The 18,718-nt window shown below is 47.0% G+C and overlaps 1 protein-coding gene across 4 annotated transcripts; it reads left to right on the forward strand.

The window, feature by feature from the left end:
- The first annotated feature begins 840 nt into the window (after positions 1–840).
- LOC8051397 (BTB/POZ domain-containing protein 6-like) lies at positions 841–17,910 on the forward strand. 4 transcript variants are annotated; one of them, XM_040501203.2, is made up of 4 exons: positions 841–1,158; positions 14,698–14,759; positions 14,997–15,310; positions 17,157–17,910. In XM_040501203.2, exons 3-4 carry the CDS (start codon positions 15,084–15,086, stop codon positions 17,749–17,751), a joined length of 822 nt encoding a protein of 273 aa, XP_040357137.1. In that variant the 5' UTR covers positions 841–1,158; positions 14,698–14,759; positions 14,997–15,083; the 3' UTR covers positions 17,752–17,910. The 4 variants fall into 4 exon arrangements, with proteins under 4 accessions (XP_040357137.1, XP_029839313.2, XP_040357140.1 ...); XM_040501206.2 differs by having other exon boundaries at positions 991–1,158; positions 15,001–15,310; XM_040211158.3 differs by lacking the exon at positions 841–1,158 and adding an exon at positions 13,493–13,693.
- Positions 17,911–18,718: the final 808 nt, after the last annotated feature.

Genomic DNA, 18,718 nt, shown 5'->3' on the forward strand with positions numbered 1-18,718 from the left:
AGTGAGGGTAAGTGAAGGGCTGAAGGTGAGTGTGACTGTGAGGGTGAGGGTGAGTGAGGGGCTGAAGGTGAGTGTAGCTGTGAGGGTGAGGGTGAGTGAGGGGCTTAGGTGAGTGTGGCTGTGAGGGTGAGGGTGAGTGAGGGCGACCTAAAATGCCGACCTCTGCTCCCTGCCGGAGCTGCGGCCTTTCCTGCTCCTCTCGGCGCCGAGGAACATCGCGGCGCCTGACGCAATATATCGCCGGCGGCCGCAACCTCGGCAGTAGTGAAACGTGGCCGTCCGCGTTAGCACTCAGCGGCGTTCAATTAGACATTCATGCTTTCGCCTTTACTACTCTAAAAAGTGCTCAGGTATTCTCGGAATGTTTACTGTTATTGATTGAAACGATTACGATGTACTTTTTTTTTATTTTGGGACGGTTTTGTAGCTTGATCGGGTAGAAAAGAAAAGCAAACAGAGAACTCAAAGAGTTGTCAGCATACCCTTTGCGGTAATGTTTTCTTTGACATTATTACTTTAATAGTAATATAATTGTAGTACAAGAAGGTACGCGACCGGTTGTATTTGCTTTATTTGTGATTAGAATACTTTTATTTACGCTTTGGGTATAAACCGTGTTTTTTTTTTTAAACGAAGCACCGTCAGTCACTCTACCGATCGGTGCCAATAGTGCGCGAGTAACTCTGTGCGTCACGCGACGGGCTTTTGCGGGCACATATCTTAGATCCACAAATATCGCCACGTATCGCCAGGTCGTGTGTCATGCGGAGCGCCGCGCGCTGCCTAGTTTCACCGCACATATATACTCTCCTTACGGCTCTCTTCCTATTTTCAAGCGATCCGTCTTCTAGCATGAGATTCGCCCTTCTATATGTATTCACTGGTATTTCCGATGCAACGCGCGAAGGATGCGACCATTCCACGTGACCAACGCAGGAGATTGCGAAACTTCCTGTGCTCCCTGTATCAGCAAGGTTATAGAATATGTGGATTGCTTCATTCCGCTCCCCTTGACAGCACAGTCTGCACGCCAACTCCTCGCCTTTGAGATAAGCCGATAAAGACGGCAAAGTATCGGATTCAACGCATTCTCTTCGGCATTCCGGCCGCACTCTCAATACGCGAGTTTATGAACTATAACTCTGGAATACGTCAACGGTGAGTGAACGGTATCGAATCTCTTTTCTCATTTTGCCTTCAAACAAAGTTGAGAGCCGTGATGGTCCGCCATCACCGCTGCCGGAATAATGGCGTATTGCGAGACACACCACGCGTATGAAGTTGTTTGATGTAGTGTTTCCTGTGGCCCTCGGTCTTGTGCTGTTTTATTTAACTCGCCCAGTTTTAAGTTAGCTCTCGGTCCGGGCGTCTTGGTTACTTGTCTGTTGTTGCTACTTTCATTATTTCCAGTTAGACTTTAAAGGGCCACTCCGGTCGAAAACGAAACGAAAATAAATGACTAATATCGATTTAGACGCACGAAATATGATCACAGTCGACATATGAGACAGTTTTAGTATAGCGTTGCTGACTTTTACGTACGCAATACGCAATAGTAGAGCCTACGCGAAAATCGATCTGCCTTGACCGATTTTAGTTATGCGTTACTTTGCCGGGTGAACATCTCGCATAATGTTTTTGATGCAATTTGCTACAGCCATAGAATTCCGCGTACCCATAGCCAGTGGCGTCACTAGGGTCAAGGGCACACGGGGCGGTCCGCGGCAACCCCCCCCCCCCCCTCTTGCGGCCCGCCGCGACAAGCCCCCGGAGCGGTCGGTCCCCTCCCCCTCCCCCCGTACCCCCCTTGTGACGCCACTGCCCATAGCGCCACCATGCTCCTCAAAAGATATATTGAAAATGAAAACGTTTCCGATAATTTTATTTCAAATTAAACCAAGCCGCAACTGCCTGGTCAAGCGCGCTGTTCTGCGGGAGTACGGAGGCTACGAGTACGAGTTCGTAGCCAAATTCGATCACGGGCGGAGCACCCGTTAATCGTCCCATGGAAACCGCACCTTTTATCAATGCTATCGCGGGAAGAAATCCATGACCTACTGATGTCCTTATGACCTACTACGGCCTCATCAGTTCATGCAGAAATTTCTTCGCGTACTTCGCCCTTTCAGCACCTCCCGCGTCATCCTTGCTCAGTGTGTCATAGCCCAAAGCCTGAAGCCTCGAGGCGAACGCTCGCACCTCCTCCTCCGGGCTCTGTCGCGCCTCCAAAAGTCTGGTTAAGCGCACAGAAGGCGGGTCAGTGTCATAGTACGCCAACGCGAGTCTCTTATGGTAAATTTCGCTCGCAGATCTCGAGCGCTCCAAAAGCGCTCCGTTTGGAGCGCGCATATTCCGCTCGCAGATCTGGCTCGAGCTGGTCATCTTCCCCTCGTAGATCTCTGGCAACGCCCGCTCCACAGAGCGCCTCAAACCCCGACGAGCTTGCTCTGCGGGATTTCAGAGATCTTTCCGGAAGTTGACAGAGCGCTTACGTCATTTTCTTCTAAATCCGCAGTGCGGATGCGCGACTAGGATGGCGAGGTCGGCGGGCCGGTCAGGCCACTGTCGGGTCGTCCAGTTGGATCTGCCCGGGTGCTTCGGTTGTTTACGTCGGATTGTGACGGCTCGAACGCTTCTACCTCGCGTAGATCAGGGATACAAAGCCGGGACTGTGGAGCGTGTTAAATCGTAAGCGCTGACATCTGTGATAGAGAGAGGAAGAACGCCAGAAAAGCCGTAGGCAGACGCAAGGTCAGGCCTGTTCATTCTGCAGCCAATGATTGTTTATCTTTTTACACTGCATTCTGCCGGTGTTTTCCCGTGCAATAAAGCAAGAAGAGATTAGGCAACGGCCGTGCAAGTGATGGTTTGGTACCTCTGTGTTTATTAAAGTCGTACCAGAAATCTGAACTCCACCGCTGGCAATCGCTGTCCGTGCCCCGCCGCTTCGACGCGGCCGAAAGGTATGTGACGGTGCCGAACGCGGACGTCTTCGTTATTGGCGACATGGGCGCCGTGGTACGTATAATTTCGCCCGGCCTGTGTCGCGTGTTATTTCTGCGTCGGAAAAATCAGTCGGCTGAAGGGGTGTCCAAACAGGACACTACAAACCGACAAATCGTGAAAATTGAAGCCGGCGCGTAGCGGGCGCGTCCGCTTCAATTTTCACAATTTGTCGGAGTCGTGCGTTTTGTAGTGTCCTGTTTGGACACCCCTTGAGGCGTTGGTGGGCTTGTCAAGTGCAAGCAGCGGCCATTTTGAACGGCGGAGCGGGAAGTGGTGGGGAGGGGTGTGGGGGAGGACGCTCCAAAAATGCAAGTTTATCTTCCCCTCGTCGATTCGGACCGGTTCCCACGGAGGGGAATGTTGCCTCCCTCGCGGATTTTGGAAAGCGCTCCGGATCTACGAGTGGAATTCACCATTAAACTCGGAGAACGATTAGGCCAATTTGACGTTTTCGTCCCTCCAAGCAAAGCCAAACGCCGCTCCGATCATCCTGCATTTCGCCATACCAAGAAGCTGCCCATCTGTCCAATTCACCATTTCTGCCACCTGCCGAGCATTGCGCAATAATCTCGAATGGACGGCCCGTTTCCATTCCCGGTAAAGTTCTGTACGACGCCGGCGAGAGCCAACATACTTGCGTCCATCGGAGGCAGAGCACTGGGGGTTCTGTCCATATTAAACCCCCGTAATTGCGTCCGTGTTGCGAGCTCCTCCAGTTAGGTGGTTTATCCCAACTGAGACTCAGGTGACCCCACTTCTGAGACCAATCTGTCAGAAGTGGGGTCACCACTGCCGTCTTCATGGTTCACACAGGACTCAGGAATTCACAGCCCTGATTGCAGGGTTAATGTTTTATGCACTTTTCGAATTAATAAAACACTAATTAGGCTTTGATGATACGGGGCTCACACGTCCTGCCGTGTATCTCTTGGGGACTTGCGGTGCTCGCAGGGGTTCCGCAACAGTCCCAGCTCCTAGGCGATGTCCTTCTCCCGTCTCTGACTCGATATCTCGCGTCGTCTCGCGTCTCGCGGGGTCCCCTCTCCAGCGGTCTTGCGTCCTGGGAGTCCTTCTCCCAAACTCCGCAATTTCTCGGCCTTCTACGAGTCGGTGTTCTTCCCCCGTACGGCGAGCTGCTTTTTCTCGGGCTTCCGTCGACGCGAACCCGCCAACCACTGTCTCTCCCTTCAGCAGTTCATTCTCCCCCTCTCCCCAATTCCACGAAGTCGACGTCACTACCATCCCGAAACCCCCGGTCTGCCAATGGGTCCGTCCCGTCTGCCAGAGTATCTGGACCCGCACCTGCAAGCCGTCACGGGACCAAGGCGGAGCGGGGGGGGCGGGCTGGGGGGGGGGGGGGGGGAGGCAACTCTGGTCCTGGTTCTATTCCGGAGGCAAGCCTCCAGAATAGAACCAGGACGAGAGTTCAGTTTGCCAGTGCGTCCGGAACCGCACCTGCACGAAGTTATCGGAGCGAGAAGCAACGGGACGTCCGACACCCCTCGTGCATCACTCGGTCGCTGGTGGTATGACCCCTCCCCAACTCGACGAGGTGGGCGAAGCCAGCTGGAATGCCGTGCTCGGAAGTTTCCCAAATAAAGTCAGGACGAGACACAGAACATCACACTCGCCACCACATAAAACGAGAAATGTCCCCATGTGGATCATTTCTAAAAGTCGCCCAACGTTCCGCACGCACCGCCCCGCATCCGCAGGTTAGTCTATTGACCACTCTTGGGTAGAAGAAACATGGCCCCACTGGCTACTAGGAGTACACGGGAGTCTGTTTTGCGTGTCTCACCACAGCCTCACACATCAAAACCCAACAATACATTCAAAGCTTCTCGACTTGTTTCGATATTAGGAACTTGGAGGAACTCCCACCCTGTTGCAAAAATACAATAAGGTCGTAGTGATTAACACAACTAAAAATGATACATTACACATCCCAACTTAGGTGGGTGCTCAACCCACCACGACTTCTAAGCGGGTAGCGGCATGGCGGTTTAAGTGGACTAACGAAAAGTGTCACCCCAACTTTCTCAACATTAGTGTTTGCTAGCTGGGAGGTTGACATCATAGGTAGGCTTTGTAGCGCTTCCTCTACGGCAAGCAGTGCCTGAAAAGCTCCGACTGGAGGTCAATGGCAGCGTGGTCGCTTTGTGAAACAGCGTTCGGCTGGCTGTCATCCGCCCCTCTCTGTCCGAAGCCCGCTGCAGACCGCCTCCCTCCTGCCGGTCGGAAGCTGGTGATTCCGCTTGATGAAGAAATTTACGGTGGTCTGCCTGCCGGTCGGAAGCGTTTGATTCCGTGTGATCAACAAATTTAAGGCGATTTGCGTGCACGGTTGCTATAGTCCCTCCTGTTATTTCTCTTACCCTAAATGTCACAGGCGATAGCTGTTCTATGACGCGATAATTTCCCCTCCATTTTGGACTCCACTTCTTGGCCGGACCACCCTTCCCCGCAGTTGCTCTACGTACACCCTGTCCCCGACCCTGAACAAAGCCCACTGAGATCTCTTATCAAAATGCCTTTTCCTTCGCGACACCACTTTCTTCACAGTCTCCCTCGCGATGTCATACGCAATCTGGAGGCGAGAGGTCAGCTCAGTGCGGTAATCGTCTGAAGAGCCATAGATAACTCTGCGCGGGCCGTCTATCACTGCAGTCGGCACGTCGGTGTCATGCCCATGTAACAGGTAAAACGGCGACTCATCACAGCTCCCATGAACCGCGGTATTGTACGAGAGCACCATGTACGGGAATCACAAATCCCAGTCTCGTTGGTCTCGAGGTACGTGGTACGAAAGAAGTCTCGCGAGTGTCTGGTTGAGCCTTTCGACCGCTCCGTTGCATTCCCGGTGGTAAGGCGTAGTCTGCCTTTTGTCTACACCCAATAACTCGAAAATGTCTCTCATCAGCCTTGAAACAAAATTTGTGCCCCGATCTGTCAAAAGCTGTCTCGAAACTCCATGTCGCAAGACGATCTTGTCGACGAATGCTCGCGCAACCGTCTCCGCCGTTTGATCTGAAAGCGCCACTAGTTCGGCATACTTGGTCAAGTGGTCGGTGAAGACAAGTACATACTTATTTCCCTTTGTGGTGGTGGGGAGTGGATCCATTATGGTCCATAGCCTTTCGTTCGAAAGGGCACGTCACCTCGGGGAACTGCTGCAAAGGGGCCCGTTTGCGATGCTTTGGCGACTTTCGTTCAAGACAGGAGGAGCAGCGAGCACAGTAGGCTCGAATGTCTTGCCCCATCCGAAACCAGTCTCGGGCTAAGAACAAAATGGTTAAAATCCACCAGCTCGCCTGCCCACTCACTACATTATCATTGATCAGAAATAGTATCGCTCCAGCTTCCTTTGCGTTTTTCGAACCCCGAAATGACCTGAGTAGGGCGCATCGTGAAAAGCCTTTAGGATTTGATACTTGGTGCTTGCATCCTGCTCTGGCTAGTCTGTCATTAGGGCGCATCGTGAAAATCCTTTAGGATCCGACACTTGGTGCTTGCATCCTGCTCTGGCTCGTTGGTCATTTGCCTCGCATATGAGGTGGTTACGAGTTGTCATTCTTGGTATGCCGTAGTACCTTTACACTTTCGCCCAAGGCATGGTTAGTGGCATCAGCTGCATACAAACAGGATGTGATAAAGCTGCAAGTAAGTAAAAGTTGTTAAAAAATGAAATAGAAAAACTGAAAGAAAAACTAAAAAAGAAAAACTAAATTAATAACTATTTATTTAGCTATTATGTGTGCACAAAAAATAATGAGGTATGTCCTCCACACATTTATCAAAATACTATACTTGAGGAATTATATTAAATATCAGAACATATATAGGCCTAGATGCTATTAAAAATGGAGAAAAAAGCCGTTTGCAACTCCCTGTAACGCCAAATTAGAGCGCAGCTCTTGAGGAGGAGGAGGGAGGGGTACTGAGGGTCACGTGTTCTCGGGGGGGGGGGGGGCGGGGCTCACGTGACCTGGGGGAGGGGTCACATGACCCCCAGAAAACTTTTTCCGACAGATTTAGCGGGGAAATTTTACCACTAGATTTAGCGGGGAAATGTTTCCGCTAGATTTAGCGGGGAAATTTTTCCGCTAGATTTTGCGGAGAAATTTTTTCGCTGGATTTAGCCGGAAAATGTTTTCGGTAGTTTTAGCGAGAAAACTTTTCCGCTAAATTTAGCTGGGAAATTTTTCCGCTAGGTTTAGCGGGGAAATTTACCCATAATGCACCGCGCGGTTACGCCGACGGCGACGCCAATGCCGACGGCGACGGCGATGCCCCTCAAACCGGAAATGGGCGCCTAAGAGCTGCGCTCTAAAATTGAGTCAATGAAATCCAAATTAAATTATTAATCATTTATTGAACTATTAGGTGAGCACAACAAAAACCAGGTATGTCCTCCATACAAATAACCGAATATATATTTTTAAATACCACAGCATAGGTTTGAGATGCTAGCAAAGTTATAAAAAAGAACAAATATTACCTTAGTACATTACAATAGTTCTTGATAAAAATTACCAGAACAGATGAGCAATTTAGATGCCTTCCATTTCGAGTGTATACTTTTTGTTCCTTTGCACATGCGACTTTCATTTAGGACCCTAATGTTGAATAAAAATTAAGCTACACTTCTTTTAGTTTAGGGGTTAAAACATTGAAACAAGCTACCATATTTTCCAGACTATAGTCCACATCTGGTGTATAAATCGCAAGGGTAAATTTCGGCTAAAAAAAAGTATTTTCTTAAATAATCCGCACTCGGCGTGGAGAACTCCACAAAAGGGATATGTGCGGATGGATGTTAGGGGGTTTTCTGTGACCCGCTCGTCAGCCAATCGGAGAGCTCCTGAAGATTAAGCTTGACCCAAGTTGGTTGCTTGCGGGCTCCCAAGCAAACAACCTGTCAGATGCGAGGTATCGAAAGCCTGCGAAACACACTGAAGGTAAGAGCTTGCCTGGATTACTTTATCCCAGCGTAAAATATCTACAACACGAAGATCAATGAACAATCTTGAAACAAATATTCTTGAAGCAATGGCGAGGGTGCAGGCTAGCTGGTGTAAATTGAGCATAGTTGTAAACCCGAGACTGGGGATACGGACAAGGGACAAAACACAGAACGACACGGACGAAGTCTCAAACGCAGCTACAAACTTTATTTCACAGGACAAAGGGTGGCGAGTGACATATATGTTTGTCCTGTGAAATAAAGTTTGTTGCTGCGTTTGAGACTTCGTCCGTGTCGTTCTGTGTTTTGTCCCTTCTCCGTATCCCCAGTCTCGGGTTTACAACTATGCTCAAATATTCTTGCACAGTCCACACCTGTAGATAGATCGTACGGTGTAAAATATCAACTTTTAGACAAGTATAGTTTATGAACTATAGTCTGGAAAATATGGTACATTTGTTTTAGTTTAGAGTTAGAAAGTTAAAAGTTCAAGGGGTGCTGTACTCAAATATGACTTCACAAAACAAGGCACCAGAAGCACACAGTGGGACGCTACAGACCCCAAAACATCACTCACGCAGCAGTATCTCAACTGAATGGCCATATTTTCGGAAAAAAGGGCGTAATTGAGCAAGGCGTGTGACGTCAGATCCTTATGTGGTGGCATAATCCTGGCGTGCCGGCATTTTGCTGAACGGGCAAAGATGGCAGAACAAAATAGCTGTATGAATGGACAAATAGCAGCAGCGCCTTTGTGGTGGACGTTAGGTTGCACCAACTAGCCGAGATTTTTCGTTACCTAGCCTTAAATGCTGTTTAGTACTTATTCTAACGCATCTGAAAAAAAAAAACAAGATATTTACGACATTGTAATATACCTATATGCATTATACAAAAAGTGCATTTTCGAGTCATTTACCTCAACATCTAGACTGATCACATGACACAAAACTTAGTTTCGTTTTGTTTTCAACTCTGTCCAAAACAGCCGTGTAGCACAATCTCAGTTCAGTTAAGACCAATCACGGTTCGGGCCGATAACGGCTATTTACTCATTGGCAGTTCAAACCTCTCGTGTAACTAGGGTATTACACACGCATATGCAGTGCATAACCTTAAAGGGCAAATCCACGGGAAGTCTCTTTTTGCAAGTCGACTGGGACCTGTAGAGTTGTCCTCATTATGAGTGTGATCACGATCACCAGCTGCTCTAACGGATGCCAACATGAATGAAGGCCACGGAGAGTTTCTTTCTCCTGTGCAATCGCTAACCTTTAAGGCGCTTTCACAGGTTTGCATCGACTTCACTGAGTCATGTCGCCTCGCGTTGCACTACACGTCGCTTCCCCATTGGCTTACTGCAAAGGTGGCCATGGCAAGCCATGTACAAATCTCGGCACAGGCGGACACAGCACAGTCAAACGCTAATGGCTGAACCAACCTTTATTGGAGGTAAAGGCGATCGAATGATTCAGAGTGTTCTATCTCATATTTAAGACAACTGCACATGGTCACAGTAGACGGACCTAGCCTGCTCAATAATGAAAAAGTTGTGCGGCACTGACCGAATTTCTGCATATGCACACAAACAAGAGAATTTGCAAAACTCTTTTGTTTTTGTAGCTCTAGGAGTCCCTGCACGCCATGAAATTAAAACTACAGGCTACCAAGGCAGAATCATCTATTACTTTCAACCAGTTCATCAAGTTGTTATGGTTCACTATGCTTGCATGCTTTGGGCATGTTTCTACTGATATTTGCATCTGCTTTAGTGGTTCTATAAAATATATTTGCAATTAAAAATCTATACACTGTGAAGCTCTGGGTCCTATAAGAAGATTTTAACAAAATGCTTGTTGAAAAGGTGATGCCCTCAAATCAGTGTCACTACCAAGACGGATGAATTGCACGGCACTGTTCTTATGAGCAAACTTGGTCTGAAAATATGTTTTGCACTCATACAAAAAAAAAGCGTATAGGGCAGAGAAATGGCAGTACAATTATTATGTCCTACATTTTTTTGTCGTTATAGGATAGAAAGATGAAGCAAAATTTTATGGTAACAAAACCCAAAACTTTGGGACACAAAAGCGGACTCTGGTTTTTATTACCATGAATCACGACATCTAGCCTGTTTTTAAGTATTGTTTTGGTTACGCAAAACTTGTTCCGACAAACATCTGTACAAAAGCTATATACAAGAGAATGTGACAAGGGGCCAGTAAACGTTTACGGACGAGACAAGTATAAAGAAGTAAACTTCAGATTGTGCGACATGCTTGCAAAGCGCATTTCTAGATTAACCCATTTTGCCGTCACTGTACTAAAAAAAAAAAAAACGGAAGTGGCGGCTTACTCGATCAAAGCCCATTAGGTAGGGATACTTTTCTTTTACATCGTCCATCCTCAAAGTGGTTAACTACACCAGCCTTGCTGCTGCTGTCAGATCCATCCTTTCCTTGATCTGGTTTTCATCGGGATGAAACTTCGTCACTTCGTGTTTGAGCCACTTCTCATGGGCTGCCAGGCTTGTCTCGTCTTCACCAGCAGCCAAAGCAGGAACGGTGATGTCCTAAATTGGATGTGGTTGAAGTAGAGTGCCACAAATAATGGTGTGCTCATACACAAGCTACCAACAAAACCCTTTATTAATTTGTTTCAAATGATATTGTTACTCCATGGGAACAAGATAGAACCTACACCTGCATTCCTTTCTACTTTTCAATGGAAAGATGTGTAAGTATAGCTTCCGACAGCCTTTCTTCACCTTTTATTGACCACGATGCACACGAGTAAAGCATAAATGCCTTCCTTAACCATACCGCCCAACTAGAGGCACAGCATGCCCAAAGCTGCGCACTATGACGTCGCGTTCTCTCGGTGCGATCTGGATAGCAGTCCTCAACTGTGAATATCAATAAATAAACTCCCTCGGGCTTGGCTTTCGACAGTCCTTGTAAAACTAGGTCTACTGGGTGGTGTGAAAATCCACGATTGCATAGTTGAAGACAATAAAATTCAATACAAAAAGGCGTATATTTTTCAGCGTCCTTCAAAGGATCCAAATGTGGGAGTTATTGTGGCATGGTTCGCTTGCCAGTACTGGAGAGAAAATATTATGATTGCGCATGATGACCTCTTTGAAACTACCCCACTTCTCTATGCTTCCTTGACTATTTCGATTAAATTGCTTAGCGGTAAATATATGTGATGGCTCGCACCAGGCACGTATCCGGGGGAGGGGGGGGGGGGGGGCGGTCCCCCTCTCCACCACCCCCCCCCCTTTCAAAGTTTTCTATTTTGCTGAGTTTGCTTAGGCCTCCTCTCCCCCATCCCCCCCTAGAGCATTTTGTCATGGGCGTCGCCGAATCAACATTTTAGCAACGTACCTGGCTTGCACCCATTTTTTGTTTGTTACTTACTGTAGGATTGAACTGTAAGCACAGTGTTAATGCAGAGTAAAAAATAGCAGCGTACTTTTGTTGGCTAGTGCCGATGATTGGACCAGTTGGTACACAATTATTAAAAAGAAGTTGTGAAGAATATGGGAGAGGATACGAACACAACACAGTGCTGTGTTCATCTCCTCCGTCTGTCTGTGCGATTCCCATTCTTTGTTTTTATAATAATAATTTTTTAATGATTTTTTGTTTGGTATCATCTGTATAGGAGTTCACTGTAACGACACACGTGACATTGCAGTCACTTTGGAGGCAGCTCCCCCTCTCTTATGGTGCCATAATTGAGAAAGCGCAGCGTGGGCGTCACTCTCAGTCTTGTGGAGCAGTTCCCCGGGTTCCCATAGGTTGCAAGCTGCCAGCCAAACTGAGTCAGGCCTGCCAGCTCTGCGGGAAAGGTCAATTTCATTCTTTTAGGAGTAGACACACATGTTTTGCGTGTACCTGAAACAACCCCTAACAGAGAGGAAACGTAGTAATTGGCCCTTTTTGAGTGCATGTTTTTATTTTGCTGAGAACATACATAAAATTCACACGCTATTGTACATTCAGTGGTCCGGGTTAATTTATGATGAGCCTTTTTTATATAACTTCGAGCCTTTAGAGAAAATATACAATATAATGGGTCGGACATAAATTGTTGCTATGAATTATCCTATACACTTACACATTACCTGATATCATAAAACGTATAGAGCAGGGATGGCTGCACTGTATCAACTACAATTTTATAACCAATTAAAAGTTAGCATTTTTTTCTATTGGCTATTATTCTTTGACAGAAAGAACAACTGGACGAGTTGATACGTTGGTAGTCTTTCAACTCCATCGAATATTCAGATTCTTTTCGCATTTCTTCATGCTTTTGCTTTTTCTAGCTGCTCTTTTGTAGCGGCTTTCGCCGCCACAAGAAAACGTGACATCCGAACTTACTTTATTTACATCACACAATCATGAACTTCGAAAGCGCGCCGCTTCGGCATACGCGAAGAGACCGCGCGGCTCTGGGGCACAGGCATAAGCATAGGCATGAAATCATGCTGCTCGCTCTTGTAACGTTTTTCTCGCTCCCGCTTTACAAAACGAATCGGTGGCGAGCGGCTGTTGAGACCACACGGCAGAACTAGCATGACGTGTGATTGCTTGGACTGCCGTCGTCAGACTGCACTTGAACGCTCCGCAAAAGCGTCGTCAGACGAACGTCGCAGAAAGGCGCCCAGAACAGTCTCTCGGTTCCGCCGCACGCGAATCTTTCTCACTCTTCGGAGCGAGCCATAGGTTTTAAAGAAGGTACGCTCTTTTCAAATAACGAATTAACACCGGCCAGAAGCATTGCTAGAATCAAGCACAGCTTAGCAAGCACAGGGTACACGACAAAGTTTGAAACAGCGGCGCACTTCGCAGAAACAAAATAGCTCACCGGCGCTTGCAGCAGTGTTCACGGGCTGTACGCCACTTCCGTTGGTAAGACGCAGCGTCTCTCAGCTCTCAGTCATCGCTTCCTATTTCTGAACACGGCATTCGCACGGAATATATCTAAAATATCTGCTAAAACGGCTAAAACGTAAAAAAAAAGAGAAAGCGATCCTTGAAGCCTGCGGAACCTCAACGGTCAGTTGGCAACGGCAGCCAAACGGAAGTTGATTGCAATAGCAATGGTGTTGAAAACGGTCGTAATCGTAAATTCAAAAATATTGACCGGAGTTAAACTTTATGTAAGAAAGATGAAAACGGTGGCAACGGCAACGGAAAAAATTGCGACAGTTTTTTTTTTTTTTTTTTCTTTTATTCAGGTGTAAATTTCGTTCGCGACTATTCTTAAAGAAAGGTCAGGTGCGCGAGCGCACATGTATCTTTGCTGTGGATGAGATACCGATTAGAAACGAGTGTGAGCAGATGTTGCAGGTGCAGTCGCCAGTGATAAGGCCGGGAGGGTGCGCAGCCTCGAAGCTCTATCAAAGAGTACGTAAGAGCCAGGACGAGGCATAGCGAATATACGCGACCTTCACTCCCTACTCGAGTCTGGAACTGCTGCTTAGTCAACACAGACTTTGGCGCCCATTTCAGGTCGGGTACGCGAGGCTCGGCCGCAGAAGCCTGGGGAATTGGTGTATAGTGGCTTGGCCCAATGTCACCAAGAACGTAAAATGCTTCACGCTTGGCATAGAATTCCTGTCGAAATTAGCGTTCCTCAACACCAGTTGGCCGGCCGAGCGGCAGTGATAACAACCGAAAAATTGTTCAAATGTCACACATGCGCACGGTGAGTGGACGATAGTTAGTTCTTTTTTTTTCTCGGTAAGATACCACTGAAGACAGTCCAAGCCGTGAAGTCACTTGTCCTTTCTCATTAGGCTGGGAACTGTACATAAGTAATTTTTTTTTTTTTTAGAGCTTTGAATTGCCGAACCAGAGCCATTATAACCATCGAGATTGCGCCCCATGCAACAGCTCATCTGCGCTTAGCTGGCCTGAAAGAATCAAGCAAAAGTTTACACAAGAAAAACTGGTCGACTTACGTCAACTCTGTCGTGTCTTCCGACATTCATCGAGTGAAAAATAAAGTGTGGTTTCTAGCATGCTGCGGAAAAGCGAAAACTCTGGACGCATTGTTGAGCTTAGGAAAAGCTGGCTGCACAACTTGGGTCGAGATGTTATTGTCCTTTGGTGTGTTCTTCAAGTCTCCGAGGTATGCGAATGTGAAAAGGCACAATCAGTTGTATTTTCGCTCTTTATTTCGGTTTATCACGAATAGCTTGGCTTTTTTTCAAGTCGGACGCCGATTGCAATTTTTGCTCAAAAGTGCGCCATTCCTGTGTTGAGTTCACTATTTTGGCCCCAAGAAACTTTATTATTATATTAAGGTCCTACACTACTTCAACTGTCCTGATGATGCACCGTGTGCATCGAATTGATCGAAGCATATTTAAATTAAACGCCAAATGTCAGCTTTTTGTTCCACGACACCGCAATTGACCATGTAAGCGCTGCTATTTGATGTGTTTTATTCGTGAAATGATTGAAGGAGCTACATTTGTTAGGCAGAGGTTTGGTTTAACTTATGTAAAACTAGAATTGAAAACAAAAGACCTTGTGTTTGGAGAGATGTTTTCGTGCCGGCTCTATTTGCACCTCTGTTCTTCGTTAAGGAGAACGTCTAATTATGAATTACATAATACTTTGTTTACAGCTCATATATTCACTTGAATTAATTCTAAAAAAGAATGACACAAGAGCGCAAGTGTGACAAATTGTGTTTCTTTCCAGACGGAAAGAATCCTCGATGCTCCAGAGAATTCTTAAGATGACCGGATTGCATCTACGCACTGGTTAGTTCTTTAAATTGCGCGAAACTGTTCGCGCGTTCACAACACTGAAAGGGTAAGGACAGTACTAAATTTCACTGCTTAGGTTAGAGCCCCAATTGAGCACCGCATACCTCAACAGGAGTTCTGGTGGCGGCGTTTTGATTCAAGAGAAAAACAGGACAAGCCGGTGATTGCTTGTTTTTGCTAGCCATACTAACAACTGTGGCCATTTGATAATAATAGTATTTATTTTTGCAGGCAGACTTCTTGGACCAAGAGCTGGCTGGACCTTGGTAGTCATTTCATATTGAGGAACGAGTTGCGGCGCCATTTGCAAACAAAAACATGGAGTCAACAAGGAGTGATATCAGTTTCTTTACGAGAGGACTATACACCGATGTGGAGTTTCTTGTTGGAAATTATTCCCACGTACCCAGAAGGATCAGGGCCCACAAGTTACTTCTTGCCATGCGAAACGAGGTTTTCGAAGTCATTTTCTATGGGGACTTACCAGAGGAAAATGAAATCCGCATCACTGACTTACACCCAGACGGATTTCTTGGTTTCCTCAGGTAAGTAGAGTTTGGTCTTTAGAAGTGTTATAAAGGTCGAAGCAGGTGGAGAAAAAGCTCGCGCTAAAGTCTAGGGATCCTGAGTTCAACCCCCACCCCTTCCTGTTTCGATATGGATGAGCATCGTAGCCGCGTGCGGTTGTTTATCAGTACTGCGAGATGCACCTTAAAGACCCCAAGCCGTACTGCACTGTCAAAATTTCTCATCCACAACACACATTTCAGACGACATGAAGCATGGTGTAAGGCGCAAACAACAACGACCACAACGAAAAAGACACACACCAGTACCAACTAGCCCAGCTCTCAAGTTTATGACGGAAAAAAACACACACACAGGTGCCTCGTAAAACCATACTTGAAGAGTGCAGAAAGGAAAGAAATACGCAACGTCACCTGCATCACGCCCACGCGTTCACTTAGCGGGGGAAAACACTATTCATCTCCAATTAAAAAAAAAAGCTTGTTTAGATTGTTTTTTCTTAGCATTATTTAGTGTAATAGATGCCTAACTTACGGATTGTGCGCGCCTGTTTTCTGATAAAGGATTCGTTTTTTTTTGTTATTTGCACCTTGCACCATGCTTATAACGTTCACCGACTATCCGCTGTATTTGCTTTTGCACCATTATTTCCAACCCAACTAAAAGCTTTTCCATCAGACCACCATTGGGGGTTACTGAATTCTCACTTGTATAAACACGCACGCAACAAAATTTATGACTTTGAGTAGGGTGATTATGCAAAGCTTTACAGAAGGAGGCCTCTCCTACGAGAAACGTGAAGCTGCACATTTAAATAAAAGGGTCCATACATTCCTCCATGGACGGAGGAACGATCTTGTAACCCACCCGGGGGGGGGGGGGGGAGGGGGAGGCATTGTAAAAACGTTTAATGATTATGCACCCACGTGGAATGCACGTGACCCTACCACACCCGAGTCGGGCGGTTGGTTGTATAGGATTTTACCGTATACCGTTGCGCTCGCTTCCGTCCGGTAGGGTTTATGTGAGCGAAGCCAAGGCGAGTCTGGCAAGACCGAAGCGGGGAGCAGACGACGGATCGCTATCAGCTCGTCGGGGTCCGTCTTGTGTCCGAAAGGTTCTACAAAACAAAAATTCGAGGAGCGGACGCGGTGCGCCATGTGCCAGCTCTGCTTGTATAGCACCGGAAACTGCTATCTTTCCGTCCTGGAGATTTAACGAGAGCAACGCGAAGGCAAGACCGGCGAGACGTGCGATACCCTGTTGGGCGGACGATGGACCACGTCTGGAGGACGGAGCCGAGCCCCTGAGCAGTTTGAGTAGACGAAAGTGTGTGGCGTTGCCGAGATCAAGATGGGGCTTCGCAGTGCGAACGGCTGCAGAAACCTTCCAAAGGGAATTTCTTGGCAGGGAGGTTGCGCAGTGCCCACACTCTTTCGGTGTGGCAGTCACACGTTTTTGGATATCTTGTGGAGGGTTCATTAATTTGTTGGCCAGGAGCGCCTCAGAATTTGATGGTACATTAAGAGCGGTATTGAGCCAATACTTGTGTTATTTATAAAAAAAAAAGTTTAATACGCCATACATCATGATAAGTTAGATTTGACTTGGGCGTTCCTTGCTTTCTGATAAACGTGCTATGTTGTCAAGGCTATGGCGTAGCTTCCACAATGCCACGCACTGCTGCGAGGGCACGTGCACTCCACTTCCTCTTGCATCCACACGCGCTCCTGCAAGTATAGCTTTGACAGCGTTGGAGCACTGCGGAAGCTACGATAGCCCGGAGAACGTAGCACAAGACACTTGACGCCGAGTATAGAACCTTTTGCTTCTAATGTATAGCTTTGCCCTCTCCCATTGCAGGTACCTATACAGCCAACGAGCCATATTTGACAGCTTGGAGCAAGCAATGCAGACTCGCGCGGCTGCACAGAAGTACCTAGAGACGAAACTTGTGAACGCCTGCGACGAGTTTATTCAAAACTCATTGCAACCGAGTAACGTGTGCAAAGTCTTAGACTACGTGATAAAGGAAGGTGATCTCGGAACGTTAGACGACATCATCGACGAGTTTCTTGCACACGAGGCGGTGGGTGTATTGGCGTCGGAGGCGTTCGTCGCAGCGTCAAGAGAAACCATTTTCAGAATACTGAGGAGCCCCCGCTTGGTGGCCCCCGAATTGTACATCATCGATAGAGTGTCTACATGGGCGCTTGCCCGATGTAGGAGAGGTCCCGCCAAAATTCCTGCAACCGCGCTGCAGGAAACCATGAGGCCCTTTTTGTCGGAGCTTAGATTTCTGACACTGACAGTCGAACAGTTTGTGGCGGGGCCGGCCGCGTGGAACATTCTGACCGAGAGAGACGCCTTGGCTATTGTCAGCAACATTGTAGAACCAGGTTCGAAACCGCTGCCGGCAGGCATTTGCACCAAAATAAAACCACGTGAGGATTACTAGCGATCGCTAGACGTTTTTTGCAGTTTAATTGTAATAAACCTTTGTTTTTCTATATGAGAACAATTATGCTGAAAAGGTTGCAAATGTTTTGCTGTGCGTACTGTATATGATCCTTGAAACTCATTTCGTTGCATGCCAATAAATGAGCAAATACGTATATACCCCCTCGATTTTGCAGATTTAGTTAGTTGAACTAAAGGATATACCCGGTGTTTCTGGGAATACACAACCATAAAAATAGGGTGTTCGAGCAGAAAATGACTCTTCTCGGAAACGAACTTCCAGTCACTGCGTACGTCGGGGATTGCAAAAGGCATACTAATTAGCAAAATAATTGTCTAAAATTTACAAATTAGTATGTTTTTGGGATCCCTGACGTCCTCCGCGGCTGGCGGTTTCTTCTCAAGAAGTGTTCCTTTAAAACAATATCTTCTGGTTCCTGAAGAACATAATTGAGTTGAGGCTAGAAAAAAGAAAAAGAAAAAAATGTGCCTCTGTCTGCTTCGCTTGCGCATGGCAGACTTAAACCAATCTAAAATAAATAAATGGGGTAGTGTACCAAGAAAAGTTACTTTTTGTAGAAAAAGATGAAATTGCGGAAAAAAAAAGAATAAAAAGATAAAGAAGTGAAGAAGGTAGGAACTAGCGCCACCACAGCCCCGGGAACGGACCCGGTTTGTCAGCGGCTTTTATTTAATATATATGTTGTTGTTGTTGTTGTTGTTTCTATTTAGTCTCGCACTTGTTCTTCGCCTGTGTTTATTTAAAATGACACTCTGTCCGCGTCACTGTTGTGTGCTGCCGGCATCCCGAAAATGCCAGTGACAAGATCCGCGGCTTAGTCTGTTGAACTTAAAGGATGTGAGAAACTAGATGAAGACAGAGTGCAGGTTGCGCGTCCCGGGGTGGGGTAGTCCATCTCTCTTAACTAACGTGTATGTAAGGAGTTAGGAGGGAAGAGGTTAGG

Source organism: Ixodes scapularis, unplaced genomic scaffold (genome assembly GCF_016920785.2).
Source record: "Ixodes scapularis isolate PalLabHiFi unplaced genomic scaffold, ASM1692078v2 PGA_scaffold0__279_contigs__length_252992795, whole genome shotgun sequence".
NCBI classification, from domain to species: Eukaryota; Metazoa; Arthropoda; class Arachnida; order Ixodida; family Ixodidae; genus Ixodes; species Ixodes scapularis.